This window comes from Poecilia reticulata, linkage group LG20 (assembly GCF_000633615.1).
Source record: "Poecilia reticulata strain Guanapo linkage group LG20, Guppy_female_1.0+MT, whole genome shotgun sequence".
Taxonomy (NCBI): Eukaryota; Metazoa; Chordata; class Actinopteri; order Cyprinodontiformes; family Poeciliidae; genus Poecilia; species Poecilia reticulata.
Window position 1 is genome coordinate 24,522,115 of NC_024350.1, and position 23,189 is coordinate 24,545,303.

Sequence of the window (23,189 nt, forward strand, 5' to 3'; positions counted from 1 at the left end):
CCAATATTGATTTTAAAACAATCTATTTCACCAATGAGTTGGTTTGTATTACTCTAATACATGAAGCATTGTGTAAACAAAAGCAAGTAGACTTTAGAAAAGTAAGAAATATGTTTGGTAACATTTTTTTTATCTTTTTGTAACAATATTTCTCAGCAATATGTCTCATAATATTGGAAACCCTGTTTATTCCCCTATACATTGTGCCATATAAGTAAGAGACATGCACTGGATTGAACATTTATCTAAAAAAAAAAAAAAAAAAACTTGAGTGTTTGGTAAAAAAAAAAAAAAGTATTTCAAATTCTGACCACTGCAAAACTTTTTCAAGTGGTATCCTAATATTTTTTAAATTATTTACTAAATATCCTGATCTCATTAACTGCTGCTGAGTGCTTGGATATTTATCTTAACAAAAGCATTTTGTATAAGAGTATCTAATTTACTTTGCTAATTTCCCCATGCTAAAGTAAACATATAATCTTCTTGCAACCAGAATGAGCTGCAGATGATTAAACATGAGGTAGTATTTAAATATATGCCAGTTATTCAACTGTCCAGTCCTAGAAAGGCATGGATTTAGTGCTCTACCATTAAGCGCTTCAGCTCCAGCTGGTATGACATTTTGGGGAAAATGACTCAATAAATTGGTGGGTTTCGTTCAAAGCTCGTGTGGTCATTAGTGGAAAAAGATTGTGATGAGTTAAAGGACGGGAAATATCAGACTAAACTTCCGCAGAACTGCAGCATTATCTTACAGACATCCTGTTAACTTACTGACTCTCTTGGACTGATAACTGAATGATGGCATTGAGCAAATGAGAAACACATGGTCAGGAGCATTAGCAAGCAACCTTGACATGGATGAGAAGCCAACTATGGCGAGGGTCATCTGGCAAGTATCCAGTAGGCTGCATTTTTTTTTCCACTCATTGTGGGGGAATGTATCAAGTGAAATACACTATTCATCATGAGTGGTTACTGTGAAAGACATAAAGGACTAGGGTAAAAAGAAATCCATCTAACATCAAGGTATACCAGTTGTGGTTTCAAAACCACCAAAAGTTCTCATTATACTGTTCCTAGAGTTTTACATTCCTTACGGTAAGTTGCCAGACAGACTAAAATATTTCCTGGTTTTATGGAGCATAGAGCAATGTAGTGCTGCTCCTCCCCAACTTGTTGCTGCACAGGTGGTTAGGTGGCTGAATGAAACAGCTAAACCTTTCCCTCACTTAGAAGAAAGACAAAATCTTCTCTCTGGAAATATCTCCAGGTGTGAATAATGACCATCTTTAAAACCTAAACTGGTTTGAACCTTATTTTCCTATCTTATGTGTTCCATCAGGGCTGCACAGTGGCGCAGTTGGTAGAGCTGTTGCCTTGCAGCAAGAAGGTTCTGGGTTCGATTCCCGGTCTTTCTGCATAGAGTTTGCATGTTCTCCCTGTGCATGCGTGGGTTTTCTCCGGGTACTCCGGCTTCCTCCCACAGTCCAAAAAAACATAACTGTCAGATTAATTGGTCTCTCTAAATTGTCCCTAGGTGTGAGTGTGTGTGCATGGTTGTTTGTCCTGTGTGTCTCTGTGTTGCCCTGTGACAGACTGGCGACCTGTCCAGGGTGTACCCCGCCTCTCGCCCGGAACGTTAGCTGGAGATAGGCAACCCTCCCGACCTCACAGAGGGACAAGGGTGTAAGAAAATGGATGGATGGATGTGTTCCATCATACTTATTTCCTTACATGTTCTCCATTCATAATTGCCACATTCTGTTAGTATTGCCTCAGTTAGTTATATGCACACAGTCTACTACAAACAGTAAATAGACTGAACATTTATAGCATCACTTTGACCAAAGCGCTTTAGTGCAAGTGCCACATTCACTTAGTCGAATTAGCTAACATGCACAAACACAAATAGGCAACTTGGTGTGAAGAGGCTTGCCCAAATGCAAACCAATTGCATCTGGCATAGGGGGAGCTGGAATTAAACTCATAACTTTACAATTGCAGGGTAACTACTCGTTCCACAGAGTCATAGCTGCCTCAAGGTGAAATAAAGCACTGTTAAAAGTGCATTCGCTGAACATAGTAATACATAATTTCACAAAAGAAGAAATAAACAAACAAACAAACAAAAAAACAGCTTACATTCCACATACTCAAAGTAAATACTGGTTTAGAATGAAATAGCACAACTATGTGAAAAACTACGATTTTGTTTTATAAATAGTAAAATGTATCTAACAAGAGTTGAATCATTAAAAAGAAAGTCTAGCCAGTAAGGCACCTTAAACTTTGATGTGGTTTTAAACCCTTTTGTTTTTTAAAACCACAACTTCTTCAGTCTTTATTCAGACAGCTTGACTAATTACACAGTTAATATCAAGTAGTTATAATGTTACTCTATAAAAAACAAAGGATAAAAATATGTATGCATGTCCTGTTTAATCAACAACTTTAAAGTTACCACAAAATTTACCAGGTGGTAATTCAAAATGTTTGATTTAGCAAATGGTTAACAAGGAAACAAACAATAAATGTTAAAGATGTTATTTTTATAACTAAAAATAATTATGTGATACATTATCTGAGTAGCAGCAGAAATAACTGTTGCTTTTTATTGTCTGACTGTTAAAGAAAAAAAGTTGGATAATGATAGACATTTTGCATACTTTTGGGGTTGCTTGGAAACTAAAATATTCTTAAAGAGATTGCAAGCCCATTCCCACTTGTACCAAAGGGCAGAGCTTCATACTCACTTTAGTGTTTCCATTTCCATGGACGACAACAGGCAAAGAATTGTACGCTGTGTTTCTTACTCGCACTCTGTCGGTTCCAAACTTAAGAAGCACCTCATCTGCCAAAAAACATAAAGACCACCAGATTTCAAGGTCAGATTTGATGTCAATATGACGTTAGTTCACCAAGAACTAAGTCTTCTCACTAGCTCAGTAAATACTAATAATTACTTACCAACAGCCCCGTTCAGATTCTGGAAAATCTGGCACTTGTGGTCCAGAGTCATGTTCAGAGATTCCTGTAAGATGTGAACATAAAAATGTACTAGGTGTCCAAAACATTTCTTTTGAAAAATGCCAATACAAAAACAAAAAAAAAAACAACGACCTACTCGTTTCAATGGATCCAGGTAAATCTTAGTGTAAAAGAGCTGGTCGTCATCATTGTCGTGGAGATCCCACTGTGAAACTATTCTGTTTACATACGGGGCATAGCCAATTATACCTGCAAATAAATGAACAGTGTGAAATGCATACCAACGTGTAAATGATATGGTGAGAGATGTTTACACAACTGGCAGGCTGCTGGGTGGCTGGCTGGCTTAACAGCCTCCAACTTCATCCGAGGAAGCCATGACGCCTTAAACAAAGTGTGATTTTTGGCAATTATCTGAGGCACACATAAACACAGGGCAGGGACGTTTTCTTTTCCACAGAAAGTAAAAGCGGTTTGCAAAAAGCTGCAATCCATTTGTTGTGACCATCTTACATCACACACTTAAACTCTAAATGTACATTCTCATGGTATACTCCTCTCTAACTTGAGCTCCTTTTTCTTCTCTCACTCTGTCGCTCAAGGACAGCAACCACAGTAACAGATTGCAGGGTTTAGCTATGTTGCTGGTGTGTGTCGTTTTATATCCCATCATTGGGGAAAAACCTCAGACACTGTAAACAAGTCAATGGACAGACATGACATAATATAAATGGTAGGAACGAGGGAAGAAAGTTCAAAGCAAAATCATCAATTTTATGCAGATTATATTGTTGGTATGTGGTTCATTTTACAGATCCTGGGAAAGTGCAGTGAACAGTCTGCCTTAGTCTTCCTATCCTTTAGAGCGAAAAAGACACAATGATCCTCTGATCCCTCTAAAATATTCCTTCTGCAAAATACCAAAAAGTCATGAACAATGTAGCATGAAACTTCTGGATTTAATTGAACACGGTAATAGATTATTATGCTGAATTTACTCCAATTCAAATGTTCCATCTTTAATTAGCTTTATCCTGGAATTCCCAGACATGATCAGAGTTTTTGGGATGTTTATTAAGGCATTATTTTTTTGATGCCTTGATAATACTTTGCATTACAGCAGCTCAAGGCACTCAAATCCTGATCTATGTCAGTGCTCTAATGTTGTCTGAAACTAATTACAAGAAATGTTGTAGTGGAATGTACCAAATAGTGTGGTGTACATGTCTGCAGTCTGCAACCTTCCTGAGCATTTCCAGCAAATCCCAAAAGTGCTAGACCAAACTGTGATCCAATAGAGGTCATTGGAGAACAGTGAACTTATTGCGCTGCACAAGAAGAACAGTATGAGATTAACTGAGCTTTGCAACTTAATCATCATGCTGGCAAGATGAGTTTAACTAGTGTGAAATCTATGATGTAAAAAATTGGAAGAACAGTATGTAAAATTGAGACTTGGCACTGGAAAACATTTTGTCTGACAAAACTTTGCTTTATATCGAGGAGCAAAATGAAAGTGACCTGAAGTGACCTTCTTGCTCTTCTGTTTAAATATTCACAGTCTAACACCAATACGGAATCTCTCCATCTCAACTCCTCCATCCCCAGAGTACTACACTCTCTGTGGCACAACTGTGCATGTCCAAATGCTATAAAACTTTCTTCACTGGTCACTTGGGCGGTAGCCGTAGGAACACAAACAAAACCTGCAATTTCATGCAAACTGTGGCACAACTCAGGGGCCCAAGACAAATCCACATGTCAAGTCAATGACAATGAACGCAAAAAGCAGTCTCTGATCAGTCTGAGACAGCAAGGCTCCACTATGGGAGGTCGCACCAAATTGATGACCACAGGGAAAGGAGCAGTCCAATGCTCCAGAGAATTGGAAACGATGGGGTTTAGGTCAGCCACAAATAAGCTTTTGCTTTGTTGCAAAATGTTTTACCTACGTAGATTTTTTAAGTCTCCATGATGCACCATTTGCAATTACTTTTAGAAAGCATCCCGACATGTAACCGTAATTACGTTTAATGGACCACTGGGAGGATAACAGCTAAAAAAAGATGTCTAAGCATAAGGTTAAACTTTGGGCAAATTTCCTCCTCCCACATTCTGCTCACCATAGACAGGAAATACTTCACAATCCAAGTTTACTTGGAAAATATACTCAAATTTTACACCAGGAATTAGCAATAAAGATCCTGGGGTTTTCTATTTTAAAACTAACACATGCTAATTACTATTCCTTTTTGGTGCTGCTACACTCTTTGCACCGAATACTAGAACAGTGTGATTAGCCCACTGAATTCCAGAAAGAGGCCTGCAAGTCCTCAGAGTTCAACAGCTAATGGTGGAATGTGTTACATCCAGAGAACTGGGGTGAGTAAGTGGTTTTAACCTGTGTAATCCAGCATTACTTCAATTTTCTACGCATGCATAGAGTAGACTGCAATAAAATCTTCTGCAAATGTTAGACATAGTGTAAAGTGTGGTTAAACACAGGTATCAAATTGGGGGTGGTTTAGGAGTTATTGTACCCTAAAGACATAATATAGATGGAAACCCACATATTTAAAGCTCTGTGTGGAATCCCTGTACTTATACTATGGAAATACATCTATATTAGTATGTAAAAGACTGTTATAAGCTCAGACAGACAGTTTAAATAGCTACATAAACAAGCAGTGATCCCAGTGTTTGTTGCACTCTTCTAGATTATGCCTTCAGGTAAAGTGCTGAGACACTGTTTGCCCCTTTACAGGTTTAATTAGATTTTTTGCATCACATCTTCAAACCAATGCTAAAACCATACAAAAACGCCTTAGTAGAAACTTAAAACAAATTTCAAATGGTGAATTGATGTTAACTATCCAATGTTAGCTGTCCAGACGAACCTAGCCCTATGTGAAAATGCATGTATCAAGTTTCCATTTGAGCAAAATTCTGTTTTGAAATATCTGTTATCTCAGTGGTGCATTAAAAAAGAACAAACTTTATTTGATGTGGTACATGTTATAAAAAGCTATTTATGTGTTAAAAATATCTGGCAGAAAGAATTTAATGCATGACTTGAGATACATATTTCATTGACAACTTTTACTGATATCATTACGCATTTTTACAGAACATCTGCTAATATTTGACAATAAATAAATAGAAATTTGAGAAATGTGATTGTCTCACTTTTGTGCTAGTCAATGAATATATTTTAGGTGCAACGTTAGTTTGTAAGATTTCTGTGGGTGAGTTTTACAGTGTGAACAGCAATGATCAGGCTTCCAACAGCAATCAAAACACTTCAGCCCTTAAAGACAAACTGAACTTTTGGAACCCACCTCCAGAGTTGAGGTAGCGCTTGCCACTTCGGACTAAAGGGTACTTGTCAGCTAGCCTCTTATCTGGCCATATCACTCCCTCTGCAGCAAACAGCACTTTGTGATTGGCTTGTTGGAACTTCCTGAGAATCTCCTCTGGTCCCCCAGCGAAGATAAGGTCATAACTTAGGGGGGGAGCAAAGAAGATACAATATAACAGATCGTTAGCCTTTTATTTATCCTGGAGGAGCAGTTTTGTCTTCAACATATTTCACTGAGTTTGACACAGAGTATAGGCTTTCATTTGTCTTGGACTAATAGAAATCTGAATGTAAGCAAAGCATAGCACAGCGTTTGTGTTTGGTAAGACTGTATGAGAATTGGAACCATGGCACTGCCTGTGCAGTGCCATGGTTCCAAATGGGGTTTATTTTTCCAGACATTAACACACACAAAACAACATAATTATCGGATCTTAAAGTATCAGTAATTTAATTTATTTGGTGCTTTTATTAGTTTGGCGTGTGCAGTTGGTCTTTAGAGCTAAATTGTGAGAATTTCACAAGAGTCATTGACTGTAGCTTCTTCAATTAATGGGAGCTTTTATTCTGCTCGTGTGACAGCACGAGTTTGAAAGCTTGAGAGCATATTCAGCTTGTATGTGGGTCTAAAAATAGTGCAGTATGTGGCCCATTTAAAGAAGATGGCAGGAAAAGTAAAGGTTGAGCCACGAGAGGAAGCCTGACGTAGGCGAGGAAGTTGAAAAGTTTTGCTGACATCTGGCAGACACATGTTCATATAAAGATCCCTTGCGACTTGTTAAATCATAAATCACGTACTTATCCCGTTAACATAGGTCTGCTCTCCATAAAACCATTCAAGATTGTGTCTGAGAATTACACGGAAATAAATTCAAGACAAGTCTAGCTTGGAAATCTCAAATTTCCATTTATAAGTATTTTATTATATTGCTTTTCAGGCTGCCTGTAGTGTTTACCAAAATGAGAGCGTCTGTAATGGAACTAAAAAGACTAAATAATATCATATGATTGTGAAGGATATGTTAAACGATTTTAACACTGAATTGAGTGATGAGTTAGCCAGCAGCAAGGGGAGCAGCAATGCTAAACATGGAGCTCTTTATTTATCATGGCAGAGGGGCAGTGCGATATCTGCCTAAAGGAATTTCATGCCACATTTTTTATAGGATAAATAATTGTATAACCATGTATCATTTTCCTTCCACTTCCCAAACATAAAAGATGTTGTGCTTTTCCATCTCTGACAGTAACAATGCAATGTTGAAGTTTGAGGCTGTAACTTTACAAGATGTAAAAACGTTATAGGGAATCAATCATTTTGCTAGGCATAGTAATGCAAAAGACATTCAGTAATAGGTTTAAGTCTGAAATTATGCTGCTTGACAAGTGTTTGTAGTCTTTTCTATTCATTTCAGAAACTATGCATGTTCTGAATCGCATTTCTTTACAATAAAAAACTGATAAGTTAATTCATACTTAACTTTATAGGTGACTGAATCGTAAAACAAGATGCAAGGTCGAATCAGTACCTGCCAAAACACTCCTGGTGGGCCAGGAGGATTTCAAATATAAAAACACACTGAATTACTTGTAATCCTCTGACATTTCCAAGTAGTTTATTAGACCACAACTGCTTCTTTTAAAAGAGAGAAAATTACTCTCTAACAACCTGCTTCAAGGTGCTATGACCTGCAATTATGACTAAAATTATACATTTAAGACGTCACTGTAAATATTCTTTTTTGCTCTATTTAAAGATAAAGACTTGTGCAAAGTATTTATTTTAAATCCCCTCGCTTTACCCACGGAAGTATTTTCCATCCGTGTTAAAAGTTTACAGTTCAGCTACCTGTATTTGAGAATCGTTCTCCTCACGTATAATAATGCCCGTTTCTGAATGTTTGATTGGTGTTTTTGCTTCAACAAAAACACCTTTCACTAAGAAGTTCTGGCTTTCAAATTTGTTATTACAGCACATGGTGGTTAGCATTTGCACCAGGCTGCAAAAAGTGCTTTGGCTCCCTTTTTTGGTCGGAAGTTAAATGTAGATCAAATGAAAGGTAAATCAAACTAACGTTTGTAAAGTAACAAAACAAACTCAAAGCCAAGTATGTCATATGTTACAATAAAAAGACTGATGCAAACCATTAGTTTGGCTCATAACATACCTATCCACAAACAAAACGACAAGATCTTCCTGAGCAGCCAGATTCTCCATGGCCTCCTTCAGTAGTCTGACTTTTTGCCCTCCACCAATAGAACGACCAACATCACCGCCTTTCCACATCTCTCCCATTCCCAAGACCTGATGCAGACAAAAAGACAGACTGTGAACTGGCTGAACACATAAAGTTTGGCTGTGAAAATGTCCATTTACATCTACATCTAAGCAGCCATAAGTCTCCTAATTGGAAAACCTCTGAAGGAGTCGACCCCATGTTTCTAAGTCATACGTCAGAGAGCTGGAAGGAACATTTCACTAATTCCTATTTATAAATGCTACCAAAAAACCATGTACATGTATCCATGTACATTTTTAATGGGGAGATTTATTTCATGTGTGTTTTTGCTGATGAACAATGGATATAAAAGGTCTACCCACACCTCTTGAATTACCATGTTTCTGTGATGTTAAAAACATTAGACCTTTTAGAACAACACGTCTAATTCAACTGGAAAAAAAAATAACTCTAAGAGGGAAAATATGAATATGTAGATTACACCCCTAATCTATATTTTGATTCAATTCAAATCTTCTTGTATGCACTTCTGTCATCAGAAGCAGAACTAAATCTCAGAGATGATCTGTGAAAGAATCCCCTGGAGAGGGCGAGGGACGAGAGATGTGATCAGAATCTGACAGATTTGGAGAGTCTTTATATAACAGTGGACAAATACTGCTGAGTTAATGAATGGAACACCTACGGAAGAAGACTGAATAGTGATTCTGGGTGAAAATGTGGAGAAGTATTAGTTTAAGATATGTAAAACAAAGCAACTAGGTTTTTGCACCATTTCAACCTCCACATTATTATATCACTATTTTACCTCAAACATCTGTCTTTTAGTTAATGTTTGAAATCTGGAGTTATTTATAAAAAAGATGATGACAATTAAGACAGGAGGTAGACTTTCATAACCTTCAGTAAAATGTATACTGGTTATGGACCAAAGTCTTAAGTAACTTGATAGAGAAATATTAAAAGCAGCTTGTCAACATAATAACTTTTAAATTAATATTAATAATAATTTTCATTAAGCCCACACTTATGTGTTTTTTATTTATATGTTTGATGAAATTCTAATTTTAAATGAAGAGTTAAACAATTATCATTTAATCACAATTAAGGGTGAAGTGAGTTATAGAAAAAAAATAAGAAGTCAAAAAATAATCTAATTTACTTAAAATGACAACATAATTAAGACCCCAATATAGTTATCTTCTCTGGTTCTGTAACCTGATTACTGAAGATTTGAGATTAGTTTTAGAATCAAACTACTGTAAAAGTACTGCATATAGGGGCGCATGAGGTTAGCAGTGCAGACATGTCCCCACCAACCTCCAAGCTAAGAACAAACAAAATGGTTTCTTCTAACCACAAAAGTCAATTATGGAGCTACATCATGGAGTTTCCTGCACATCTGTGTTTCCTTTAACAGGCTCAATTGATTCTGGCAACTGTGTGTGGAAAACATTTTCCTGCAGAGTGTGTGTTAGTTCTGTATAATTACAAACAATACGAATGTTTGGGCATGGATTTAGTAAATGAGATGCTCTTACCTTCACAGTGTAGTTGAAATAACTGGCGGTCTGCATAAAGCGCTGGAAGCCATCTGTTTCCTTAGTTGCCACAGTTAAGACTACCAGCTTTTCTGAAATGGACACAACTTTGGTTAAAATTCATGACATATTTTTTTGGCTGCTAAATTATAGGGATGAAGGGATATGTCCATACACAGGGAAACTACAACATATAAAGTTGTAAAAAAAAAAAAAAATTGGCTGGAGTTAAAACATATCCGCAAACATTTATTTTCCTAAGCTTAAATATAAGTATTGAGATTCCCTCTGCTATCCTGTGAAGCATGTCCCTTGTAAACCTCAAACCTATGTCAACATACTGTTGACCATTTGGTGTAGCAGTCTGAACCTATGTCTTGATTTAGGAATGACTGTTGTAATTTTAATTTCATTTAAAAACAGTGGCACATTTTCAAACACAGACTCAATTATCTATTTCCTCTTGGGATAGAGAGGTTCCCAGAAACCTCAGGGACATTCCCAGTTGCCTTGAGTGCTGAAGTTTGAGGTTTTAGAACGGGTTAGCCAAACACACATTTTCACCAGTAGTCTAATGTAACACTAGAAAGAGGAAGAGTTTTTTTGAATAACCTCCAAACCTTGAATGGAAGGTTTGGTGAGAAAATTTCCAACATCTCTACATCTTGTTCATCAGATGTTATTACTGCACGGAGGGAGAAGACTAATTTGCTCCTGGCAGACAGTAGAAGTCTGCTAAACATGAGCTAATCTTCAGAGAGGGCAACAAAAACTTATTGGCCCATTAAAACAGTTTTATAAGACTACTTGAAAACGAAAAGCAAATCTGACCTTTATTTAATAGACAGCATGTTACATCAACCATTTGTAAATCATTTATGAGTCAATGGGACATTAAACTGGTTATGAATCAAGTCTGAAAGAGAATCCCCCTGTGTCTTTTAAAAATCTTTAACAGAGCTAATTGAAATGACATTTTGAGCCTCATCATAGCTAAAGAGCAAGTACAACCCTCATTGATAATAATGCATTTTACACTGATGAGGCATTACAATATGACCACCTGGCTGATAGTGTGCTGGTTCTCTTCTGACACCCGTGTTAACCCTTCAAGGAATGGACTTTTCTACTACCCTGAATGTATGATGCATTATATGACACCATGATGTTAGAGGCAGAATGTATTTGCAAGTTGTGAGGTTGAGCCTCTTTAGATTGGACTTTATTATCCTGCATAGTCCATAGATGTTTGGTGTAATTGAGACCTAGTGAGTTTTGGAGGCCGAGTAAACACCTCAAACCTGTTGCTGTGATCATTCGCTTTCAGGATGAGAACATCATCCTGATTTTTATAGGTCCATGGTCCAATTCTAATAATTATGTGCTCACAGCTGGCACTTCCAGCAGTGGAAAGGGGTCAGCATAGACACCCTGACTGGTCCGAAGCTGTGTAGCACAAAGCATATCAAAATGTGATCTGCCAGGGTTTAAAAAGCTTTTCTATCAGAATCTGTTCAACTTTTTCCAAATTAGAGCTAAACTACACCAGCAGTTGGATCAGAAGACATGGTTCAAACTTCATTGCCCACTTGCAACAAAAGAGCCTTGGCCTCTGTTTCTTTCTTCAACCACTTCCAATAGGTATTGTAGGTAACACTGCAAAATGGGAAGAACTTCACTTATAGAGATTCTGTAATCCAGTCCATCCCAATATAAAAAGTGTAAAGATTTGTGGAACTCAAAAATCTTTACACTTGAATATTTTCTTCCAGCTTCAAACACATCAACTTTAAGAACAAAATGTTCACTTGCAGCATGCTATATCCCCCTCCTTAGCAGACAGTATAAAAGAGAGATAATCTGTTATTCACGCCTGTCTTTAGTTACAATGTTATGCCTGATCATCTTGTGCCTAATCCGCAGTTAGGCACAAGATAATTGTTACTTTCTGTCCTAGTATTACAATACATTATCCCAAAAAAGGCAGTTCAGAAGACCATTGGTTTTACCACCAGGAATAAAATGTAACCTATTGTGAGCATCATGCATTCCCTGTTCCAATTCTAAGTGTGAAGAAAGACTTGAGCAAAGCACTGCCAAGGAGATAATGTCCCTTAGGAAACACATTTTCCTACAACTGTGTAAAACAGCAGGAGCTGTTTTACAGAAATGTAAAACGATTCCATTCATCAATTACAGGCCTCTATTTCCCCTAACAGTTAAATCTACACCCATGGTCAAATATTTCTAATGTATGTTAAAGGGAATAAAATCAACTAACACATCACTTTTATATATAGAATAACTATTAAGGTTCATCCTTCCTTTATGTTTCTACTGTATTGTGTAGTCACATGCTCACTATTAAATCCTTGAGCAATTCCTTATTGATGATACTTTTTTTGACTTATTAGTGCTTACTGTCTATCACAGTACTTGCTTCTGTTGATATACTTCTTAGAAGGTGATCACGGATTCTCAATTACGTTAAGATCCAAAAAGTTTCTTGGAGGTAGTTTAAAATCTTACGACATTGTTATCAATGTTTATTTAACGCCTACAGTTTCAATTTACAAAAAAAAAAAAATCTGATAATTGCCAAATGTTTCTGGACTTTTGAAATAAGTTACTCTCGGTGAACATTATTTAACTCTGGTCAAGGAGCTATTTCTTAGAATTATGAGTAAAACGACTACCTTGGATAAGCATCAAATCCACGCATGGACAATAGCAGAATGTGCTGCTGTTGGCTCAACACTTTGTAGAGTTAATGTTATCCTGTCCAAAAATATTATTTTCAAAATATCCCACCTTGTAACAAAAGTCATTCAGTGACTCATTGGTGTTTTTCTTGGACATAAGATTTTTTTTCTTTGCCACATGTCTTGTCTCAAGGCCAAGTCTGAGAAAAAAATAATAATCTGTGAAAATATGTTTAATGTTGAAGCAACAAAGCTACATTTTCATCTGATTACTTTGAACAAATAGTTTGACATTTAAACATTCACAAAGAGCCAAACAATGAGAGGTTCTACTTCAGCAAAGACACTGAAAACTAAAAACAGCTTGCAGTGACATGCTGTTTATGAGTATTTCATAAACTACATTTATGAAATACTCATCATGTCACCAAGATATTTCCCAGTAGCAAAAAAGAGAAAGAAAAAAAGCACATATAACATCACTAACAACCCCTTTAACATTTCCCTGAACTTATAGAATCACACCTTTTAGTCTTTCATAAACATAAAGGCCAAATGAATGCATTCAAATATGCAAGCTCCCATGAAAGTACACCCTAAACACCCTGAAGTGCACACTGTCTCGGATTTAAAAGAGACGAGGAAAAACGTAGGGTTCTGGCCTTACATGAACTACTCAGACAGTTTGCCTGTGGTTTCTCCATACACAACTGGTGGAAAAAATGTGTCATCTACTGCAAATAATATCGGAAAATCTTTGTTGTATATCAAGATGACCGTGTGTGAAGAGATCACAGCATAGTAAGCAAATACATTTTTACTCCTATTGCATCAAATCAAATCTAAATTCTGCTTGTAAAAGAAAAGTCTCACATCTCAAACAACTGTAACAGCTAACTACATACACTCATCAAAAGTTCGCTTTTCCAGACCATCGGTATCTGTATTCAAAACAACACTTGAAGGAGTTGACAAGTAGGAAATTTCTGTTTTCTATAACAGTATATGTTAAATCAAGTCAAACACAGCATGACTTTCTATGGGTAACTTGACAAAACAATACATAAAATCTCCCTAAAAGACAATAAGTGCTACTACTATGTTTCTGATTATTGTTTGAGAGGTCAGGCTTTTGTCCTACGGCTATCTGCATGAAAAGAGGAGTTTTCTTTCACTTTTTTAATCAAAAAAAGTGTTAAACAACCATGTTCTAGAAAATTCTAATTAATAACATTGGTAAACAATAGGCTAGTTTTAACTGTCATTTTAGTAACCAATGTCAGAAAAATATTACACTGTTTAAATGTGGTTTCTACAATACTTGAGTTCACACTAATCACTAACAGACTTCTCCGCAACTCTGGACACAATATAAAAAAAACTGACGTCGTCTATTCATCAGCTGAATGTACATTTCTAAGGTGACATGACACATAATACAGTATATTCACTAAAGCCAAAGTGCAGCTTCTTGTCTGGCACAATGAGTGGAACATTGCCTACTACTATAGGCATGCGTATGTGTTTTTAAGTGTATTCATCAGTAGCAATACAAAAAAAAACTAAACAGCTTGTGACCCTCCAGATACTGGAGATCTTATGGCTATTTCAGTTTAAGGTTATTGTTTCTCTTTATTTATTTTGGAGAAACAATCTTGACTTTCTTATATGTCTTGGCCAAATTGAGCTTAAAATTAAAAATCAAGCTCTGTTCAAGTCAACCAAACGTTTTTAACCATATAGACATCCTCATGAAGACATATTTTTATTCCTAATTACAATTTCTTGCTGTTAAATGGAACACCATCTTTGTTCCTGCCTTATGTCATCAAACACCCTTTCTGCACCAAGTTATCTTAATCTACTCCTTGTACTCCTCCTCCCAAAAACATAATAATGTAAGTATTTCTAGTATTTCTTCAGCGGTGAGTGAATAAGAAAGACACAATTTACCTTAAGACACTACCCTCACAACTGTGTTCACTCCAGATTAAGTACCAATATGTAATAAACTAGGAATTAAATAATGTTCTTTTGAATCACAAACACCCAAAAATGCCAGATGTCTCAAATTGTTCTCTTGGGGACTTCTAACTCCTCTTTTCATGACAGTGTTTTCCACACCAGTTTTTGAGTCCTACTCAAGTATTTGAATAACTGTATGTAGAGATATATTGTAACGCTTCATTGTTTTTGCTTAGACACAGACAAAGAAAGTTTAGCAAATCAAATTATGTTACATTTTTCAACTGAAATCTCATCTTCCGCAAATTGTTCAATTCTTTGAAGTGTTTTGTTTTTTTGGGGGTTTTTTGTCGTAGACTGACAAATGTTAAAGCACAGTTGAGATCCAGATATCATCAGCAAACAAGGGAGCTTCTCATGAAGCTGGTATTTTAGAGGACGAGTGTCCAGTCAGAATAAACAGCATTCTCTCCTGACAGTGCTGTTTGAACAGCCCAGGAGGAGAGGAATGTAGAGCAAACGGAGCTACTGAATTTCTTCACCAAGAAAGGCATAGACTCTCTAAGCAATTTTTTCCTTTGCACAATTTTTGTGGCCCACGTTTGGTTGCGATGTTTGGCTAAACTTTCACACTTCAGTGAGCAGAAGTCCTGATTTACTCGGTAGAGAATAACTTAGGTATACGTTTCTTTTCAAAAGGGAAACCATCGAGGGAGAGTATCTCAAAAGAGTAACAGGATTTATTTGTTGGGGCTTCTGAGCGCAAACTGCTGCTCTATTTTGGGCATTCAAACAAAAGAAGGTTTTTACTCCAAGAGTCACTAAAACTCTCAGTTCAGGGGAAATACAAGCGATTTCAGGAACTTTGATACCATTCCTGTGATCAATGTAAGTCAGATCATCAGTGCCCTCTTTGTGTTTGTATTTCTTCAAAACACAAATCAGAAAATGGGAAATTTTCCCAATCTCAGGAGATTGCGCCATCTCTTGAGATAGATAACTCATCAATAATTGTTTATGTTTTTAGCTAAAAGAGGAAAAAGAGAATAAGCATATTTGTGTGAAATATTAAGAGAACTTTGCAAAACTAACATAAAACTCAAAGAAGTTAGATTAAGGTATTTGGAAGTGAGTTTAGCACATTGCAGTAATTTAGTCAAATAAGAAAAGAAGGGAAAAACATAAAGACATCCTATTTATAATGTTCTTTTAATGTTGCCCTAATGCACAAAATTATCATGAAATTTTAGGCACACTCTGAACCCACAGAAAAAATAATAATATTTTCAATTACATGTGTGAAACCACAGGCACTTTAGCCTTAGGATGTGGCATGCCTCTCTAAAATATTTTGCCAAAAACAATTTTTGTCACGTCAGAGAAAATATTGCGTCAAGAATAGCTCGGAATCCTACAAAAGCAGCTTTGATGTTTGCTTCAGGTGGCGTGCCAGCAGTTATGATGGCCATTTTCTTTAGACCATTAAGTTTCCAATTACTGAGATAATCCTCACTCATAAATTAGCATTGCACATTATGAGGCAGATTTACCAAACGATACAATTTAGTAACTGTTAACAAGTCATAAATAAAGTGTGTGGGAGTGTTAATTTTAGTGGGCGAGGGCCTGAAACTGCACCTGATACACTCCAATTTCATTTTATTTTTGAAATAACCAAAAATAAATACCTTGTCTGTTGTGATGAACCAGCTGTAGGGTAGCAGAGAGGAGCAGGAAGGGTGTGAGCAACACAAAGACCTTATCTGTTGCTTATCTGTCATAGTGATAGTTTTAACACATTAAAGCTGCATAATGCAGCTTTAAGAAATTTAGCTGCAGTTTTGGTTTGGTTCAATTTTTGGCTTTTGTTCAATTTCAAATGACATACACAGACCTGATTGCTGCCTAAGCTATAGAATAAAAAAAATCCATTTAAACAACCCACACCATAACCCAATGTAAAAGAAAAAAAGAAAACATTGAGAACAGATCAGAATCAAAGCCACTGACGTCTGTCAGTCTGAGGGTAAAACTAAATATTTTTAAAGACTGGCAACTCTGGTAGGCCACACTGTGAGCTAATCTTATCTACAAATGTAGAAAACATGGAACGAGGACAAACCTTTCAAAAAGTGGCCAACGGAAATTACATAGCAGTGTACCTACAAGTCATCCAGGAGGTCATAAAAGAACCCCAAACTAAATTCAATCCAAAGATTTATTGACTTCTCTTGGCTCAGTTAAATATAGCAGTGATTGTTTGAAAGTAGGAAATAGAACAGCAAAAATAGCATCAATGATAAAATCCTGAAAAACCAATGATGAGCAAAAATAACACAAATCCCTGTCTGTCTTACTATGCCCACAATGATCGTGACGGACCCTAAAACCTCTGAGAAAATATTCTGCAGACTGTTGAACAAAAGACTAACGTTTTGGAAGGTGCAGTCAATGAAACTACATCTAACTTAAAAAATATAAAAATATAGCATTTAAGAAAATGAGCATTACACATGTAGTCAAATATGGTTGCAGCTGTTTCATGATTTGGACATGAATTCCTTCCTCAAAGGCTTTTGGGTTATACAGCAGGTGAAAAATACACTGCACTCCAAAATACACACCTCTAAATAGCTTAACAAACAAAATGAAGGTTTTGTTGCCTAGCCGCAGGGTGACCCTCAACAGGCAATTAATTCTTGACTAAAATGCAGCAATTCTGTAAAAACTATTGGCATTGCCACTTTTGTAAGCTAATGCATTACGGCTGATGGCAGATGTTGCCACCAAGACTGAAACAACCAGTGGTAAGGTTTAGGACTCAATTACTGTTTCACATAGGCTTCGATCACTCTCAGGATTTCTTCACTTTTCTAGAAACTCACTATGGCATAGCGTCTTTCGACTACAGGCAAATGAACTATTACTAATAAAAACTTCAAAGAGCATAAATCCTAATAATCATGAATATTTATTTAAGGCAGTGGTTCTCAAACTTCCCCCCCCCCCCCCCCAGTGGTTTCCAAACTCTTTCTGGGACCCCCCTGTGGCTTACAAATAGCTGTCTGGTTGAACGATGTATGTGAGCGAAGGGGGTGGGTGGATTCTTAGAGACTCCCTGTTATACTCAGCCCCGGTTCCAAACGAACAAGGGGTGGAGGGAATCAACTTTTTGGGGGGCAAAATGAATCATAGCTGAACATAGACAACAACACCAGCAGCCTACAAGCTACTTGTTAACAAGCTCAAGGTGTAGTATTGATATTAGCTAGCTAGTCATCCTTTAGCTAACATTACCTGCATCCAACAGCTTTACTCAACTCAGTCTGTTAGTTTGGGGGAAAAACTGTGAAAAGTTCTTTGCGCTTTGCTGGTTTGCTGTCATGATTCTAACACACCTGAGTAGCTCTGCACAGCAGCAGCAGGTCTCTGCTCTCCTTCGCGAGCAGCAGCTCGCGCTGGGTCGACGCTCGCGCTACGACCCTGCGCGAGCGTCGTAGCGTTCATGTTGCGTTTAAAGGCGGCTCGGAAAAACAGGTTACGACATGTTAACAACGGATTAAACAGTTTTAACTGCTGATAAAAGTGACAGAGGACACAGATATAGGAAGTGCGGAAGCCCCTATTGTATCAAATTGACAAAGGAATAACAGAGAGTTGGCCATTCTAAGGTAAAAACACAGCGCATACTGTTTTCATGTTTTGTTTTGTTTTGCAATGGCACGGCGCCCCCTCTAGGGGGCGCGCCCCACAGTTTGGGAACCTCTGATTTAAGGTATCAGCAGTCTAATGTAAATGTTTGCAAAGCCAACAAGAATTGGCATATGTCTCACAATAACATAGCCCTAATTTGCTTGATACTGATAGCTTGATAGCTTGATACTGAGACTGAGACTAGCTCAAACTTTTCAGTTTGTCAGGCTAACCGAACTGCATTGCAAAAAAAAACCAAGATGGCATAACTGGCATTATATTCTTTTATATTGAATATTTACTATTTTATTGGCATTGATTGGACTGAATCAAATGTAAATGAGTGAAAAAACAGTCAATGCCTAGCAATAACCTAAAGACTTCTTCAGAAAAAAAATACAGATATTTCCTCAAGAAAACAAACAAGAAAAATCCATAAAAGTCTGTCTTTGAAGTACATATGAAGATGCTATGTGTAACTCAGTAGTTTTTAGAGTGCTTTACTGTAAAAACACTCTAAGTTAAAAACAAACAGCTCAACACATGTTTGGCTGAAAGAAGGCATGGACCCAACCTTGTGGTGATACAGTGACAATGTCTTGCGGGATGATTATAGACCATGCCTGCCAGCAGGGTTTGTTAGTTTGTTAGACTGGCATTACAGGCAATAGAGAGTGTTGTTTCACAGAATGGCATAGACAGCCTTAGGTGGAGTTTCCTTTGCATTTCTATAAAGTTCTCCTTGCTGTCACGTCAGAGATGTCTGGGTAAGGTATAATCTAGAGTCGCTTTTACTGTGTAGAAGAGGGGCACTTTACTAGATAATGAATGATGGCATTTACCAAGCCTCACCTAAATATTAGTGTTCCAAAATAAATGTTACCATTTAGGTCTCCTGGGCTAGTTTGACATCTACATCGTCTTTTTTGTTTTTAATTGTATTGTTGTTTGTATTAACTGTGATTGTATTGCATAGCACTTGAACAAGTTGTGTATTTTTTAAATGCATTTTTTTTCTTCAAGTATTTTATAAGTTTTTAAACTTTGACTCCTATTTAAAAATGTTTTCTTGAATACTTTTCTTATGGGATGTAGAATATACTGGCACTAATATTGATGTTAGTCATATTTTCAAATATCCGTATCGGTCCAATAAATAAAACTGGGTTGATATCAACAACCAATATGTATTTCCATCTTGCTGCCACTGGTTTCTGGTGGAGGTTTGTATGTGGTATGTGTTTGGTCATGTGACAGTGGCGGTGACGTGCTCATGTTTTATTACTTTCCACTCTGTAAAGCTATTTTTATGTACAGTAAATCTACCAATTTGGATGTATGGAATGGAGAAAGTGACTTTTTGATTAAAACAGATCATAATTTAAATTTTAACATTCTTTAGCTAGGACATTACTCCTTCAAAAACATCCAGATTACACATATTTGATAAGAAATAATCAGTCCATGAGTATTTTGTATGCATAATGAGGATGAATGTTAAGAAATGGGAATAGTATGTTGATAAGCAAAAAAAACAAATGGTTAGTTAACTTAGCATTAGGGCAGAACAAATCAAGGACTCAGATAACACTTGACCAAATTATCAAATTTAAGATACATCTCTCTAAATGCCCTAAAAAAATACTAAAACATTTATTCTGATACTAAAATACAAAGTATTCAGTATCAGAGCAAGGCACAAAACTTTGCAGAGTTTCTAACTTACACCAAGACCAACATCTTAAATTCACTACTTTGTTAGAATTGCTGTTCAAACAGTCAAACATAAGTGAAAGGGTCCTTTCAGGTGGCTGGACAGCGGCTGTCTGCATGGCCCAATTTTTGTAACTTTCCAAAACTGACCACACCAACAGCAATGTCCACTGTTCCCAGTGACCGGCCAGGTGCAAGCTGGTGAGAAACGGAGAGCTCTGCATTCCTCCTTCTTCCACTGCTCCCTTTCACTGTTGAATCACTGTCTGTATCTGAGCTCTGGCCGCGGAAGGGAGCTCTCAGGAAAGAGATGGGGAAAGCTGTGAGAATGCGGTGAGGTTTAGATTCTCACAATGAAAACTCACATCTTTGCTGTGAAATAAGCCCAATCCTTTTTTATTTTTTTTCTTATTTCTGACTCAACTATTGCTGCAGGAAGCCTGTCCATTATGATTAGTTTCACATTAGGTTCCACTCACAAAACATTTCCTAAAAATGGTCAATCTTAATCAGTTCAAGATTGTTTTTTGTCAGTTGTGTGTGGAAGCTACAGTGAAGTGTTTACCTTACAGTTAGGATCCTATAGAGTCCCGTAAACCAAGAAATGTGTTCTCTTTCATAAACTTTTTAAAAAATTCTAAATGTAAACCAAACATGTGTTGAAAGTGCCCTGGGGATTTAAACCACAGCCTCCTGGGTGTCCTGCAAGTGAGTTCACAAAGGTCATTTCCTCAGCCCACTATACTGCACAGTGCCAGTCTAAGGCATAAGAGAAATGAGCAGCTACAAGCAGGCCAGCTACTAGAGCTTGACTTTTCACAGAAATTACCCTTGTGGACTGATACAACCAGCAGACTAAGCCAATGTAATTTTCATTTTAATAACTGCAGTCTTTTAAGAAAGGGCAAATATTTAATCTCCATTAATGCTGCTTTGAATGCAAATAATATGATCACTTTAGGTTTCAGTCATTTTAAACAGCTAAAAACTGCAGAAATGGTGCAACCATCTGACAACATGTTAGGCTTCAAAGGCTTCCAGCACTTCTTTTATTTATTCAATATTGTTCACATGGACGGTTTCTTATCTATGTGCACCTAAGATAAGGAACTACTCCTGATATATATTCACACAAACTCATCCAAAAAAAAATACAAACTAGCCCTCAATTTAGTTGTAAGCTCAGTAGTAAAACATTTATTTAGAGATTATAAACATAGCACAATGCAGCAATCAGACTCAAACAATTTGAAAGAAATAGCAGTGGTGGCTTGAGGTTGATCCAGGCACCTTATCAAATTCTGGTCAGGGTTCTACACAAATTAAAGATACAGTGGAAACACAGATTTTGGTACATTGTTTTACATTTAAACTTAGATTGCTCGATAAAAAACAAGCTCGTTCTTCTAAAACAGACTAAGAGTATGATAAAAGCTCATGTTTTTGTTTCTAGTGGTGTGTTTCTTCCAGTGATTGTTTTTTACAGGCCTATATAGCAATTTATCTTCAGATTTCCAGACTAAACATAAACATTTAAACATCCACATATTTTACAAGACCTCTGTGTGAATGTCTGTCTGGATTTGAGGGTAATTTGGTACAATCCGCCAGAAGCAATTTGCCGACATGGAAGGGATATCTAGGTCAATAAAAGTTAGACATATGGGTTCAACAGTACAGGTTCAAGGAGGAAATGCTTTTCTCAGTTGCCCATAAACAAACTTACAAGCACATCTCTGTTTCTCAATGACAATTTAAATGAGTTATAAACTTTTTTTTTTTTTACTTTCTACGGTTTGGTAGCCTATATCATGTGTACCATCTACCCTCGTTGCGGTATTTACAGAAAAAACTTCAAAGACTCTGCTCACCAATTAGCGCTTCTGGCACTAAAACTTTTACTGCATCTCGTATGTAACATAAAAGCTGCGCCAAATAGCATAAAACAAGACAAGACTGCGAGAAACCGCACTATCAATTCCACGCTGTACACATATGTTTGCTCCAAACACGATGACATTCCCACACGTGAATGCACCCTGCATGTTTATATAGGCTGCAGTGACATCATTTTCGTGGTATAAATCTTAGGCATTAGCCCAGAAGTTCCCTTCACATAGTGAGCGGTATTCACACATTAACTCACTTTAAAATTAGAATAGGCGCAAAAAAAAAAAAAAAAAAAAAAAAAGATGATGTCTTACCATTAGGAATAGGCGCAAGAGTTTGAGGCGTATTATTTGAGAAGACAGAACTTCCAAACTTCATGTAGAATGATAACATCAAACAGAACCTGAAGGGGTCCATGGCTGTCGCTGGGCTTGTTACCGGTCAGTGTGACCGACTGAGCTTCCAATTCCCTGCCCGTCAAAAGAAGCCCCGGAGGGGTCTAACTCTAAGCTCTCGCGAGGTTAGAATAATTGAACAAGTATAATAGGGCGTTTTCTGGACGAGCAGACCTGCAGCCACTGGAGACAAGTTTGTTCAGCTGCGGAGGGGGGTTGTATATAAGGAGCACAATTCAGAGAAATTAGAGCCCAGCAGGCGTGGTTCACTAATTGCCGCAGCAGCCACTTGCGTTTCCGTAGCAGAGGGTATGAGGAGGGAGGAGAAAGGGAGGATAACGGTCCTCCTCACGGACACAGGGACGTCCTGCGTGAAAGTGCGACTAAACACAGCTGTGTTTGTGCCCCACACCCACTGGCTGTGTCTCCACTATGGTTTCCTCCCCTCTGAGCGTCAAGCTGACCATTTTTAGCTGTACACTCAAGCTCATTAAGGGAAACGCATGGAAATCACACCCACAGCACAGGAAAGCTCAACAATTGTGGCACCCCCATTTTAAAACCTAGCTTTCAATAAGGCAAAAAAATATATATTCCCAATAGCAGTTTTTTTGTTTGTTTTGTATTGATTCAAAAAAACATTTTAGATGTTTCATTGAAAATATATATCCTGCAAATAGTGTGCTCTGTGACAAAAA

The 23,189-nt window shown here is 37.2% G+C and overlaps 1 protein-coding gene across 2 annotated transcripts in view; it reads right to left on the bottom strand.

Annotated features, from left to right (window-relative positions):
* The window catches only part of plod2 (procollagen-lysine, 2-oxoglutarate 5-dioxygenase 2), a 36,093-nt gene extending 13,274 nt beyond the window's left edge, over positions 1-22,819 (bottom strand). For both annotated transcript variants that reach the window (XM_008396813.2, XM_008396812.2), the window contains exons 1-7: positions 22,411-22,819; positions 10,134-10,225; positions 8,521-8,657; positions 6,333-6,496; positions 3,131-3,243; positions 2,974-3,037; positions 2,760-2,857 (exon numbers count right to left, since the gene is read on the bottom strand). In XM_008396813.2, the coding sequence (XP_008395035.1) occupies positions 2,760-2,857; positions 2,974-3,037; positions 3,131-3,243; positions 6,333-6,496; positions 8,521-8,657; positions 10,134-10,225; positions 22,411-22,513 (771 nt within the window). In that variant the 5' untranslated portion in view covers positions 22,514-22,819. The remainder of the gene's footprint in view (positions 1-2,759; positions 2,858-2,973; positions 3,038-3,130; positions 3,244-6,332; positions 6,497-8,520; positions 8,658-10,133; positions 10,226-22,410) is intronic.
* Between the last annotated feature and the right edge of the window lie 370 nt (positions 22,820-23,189).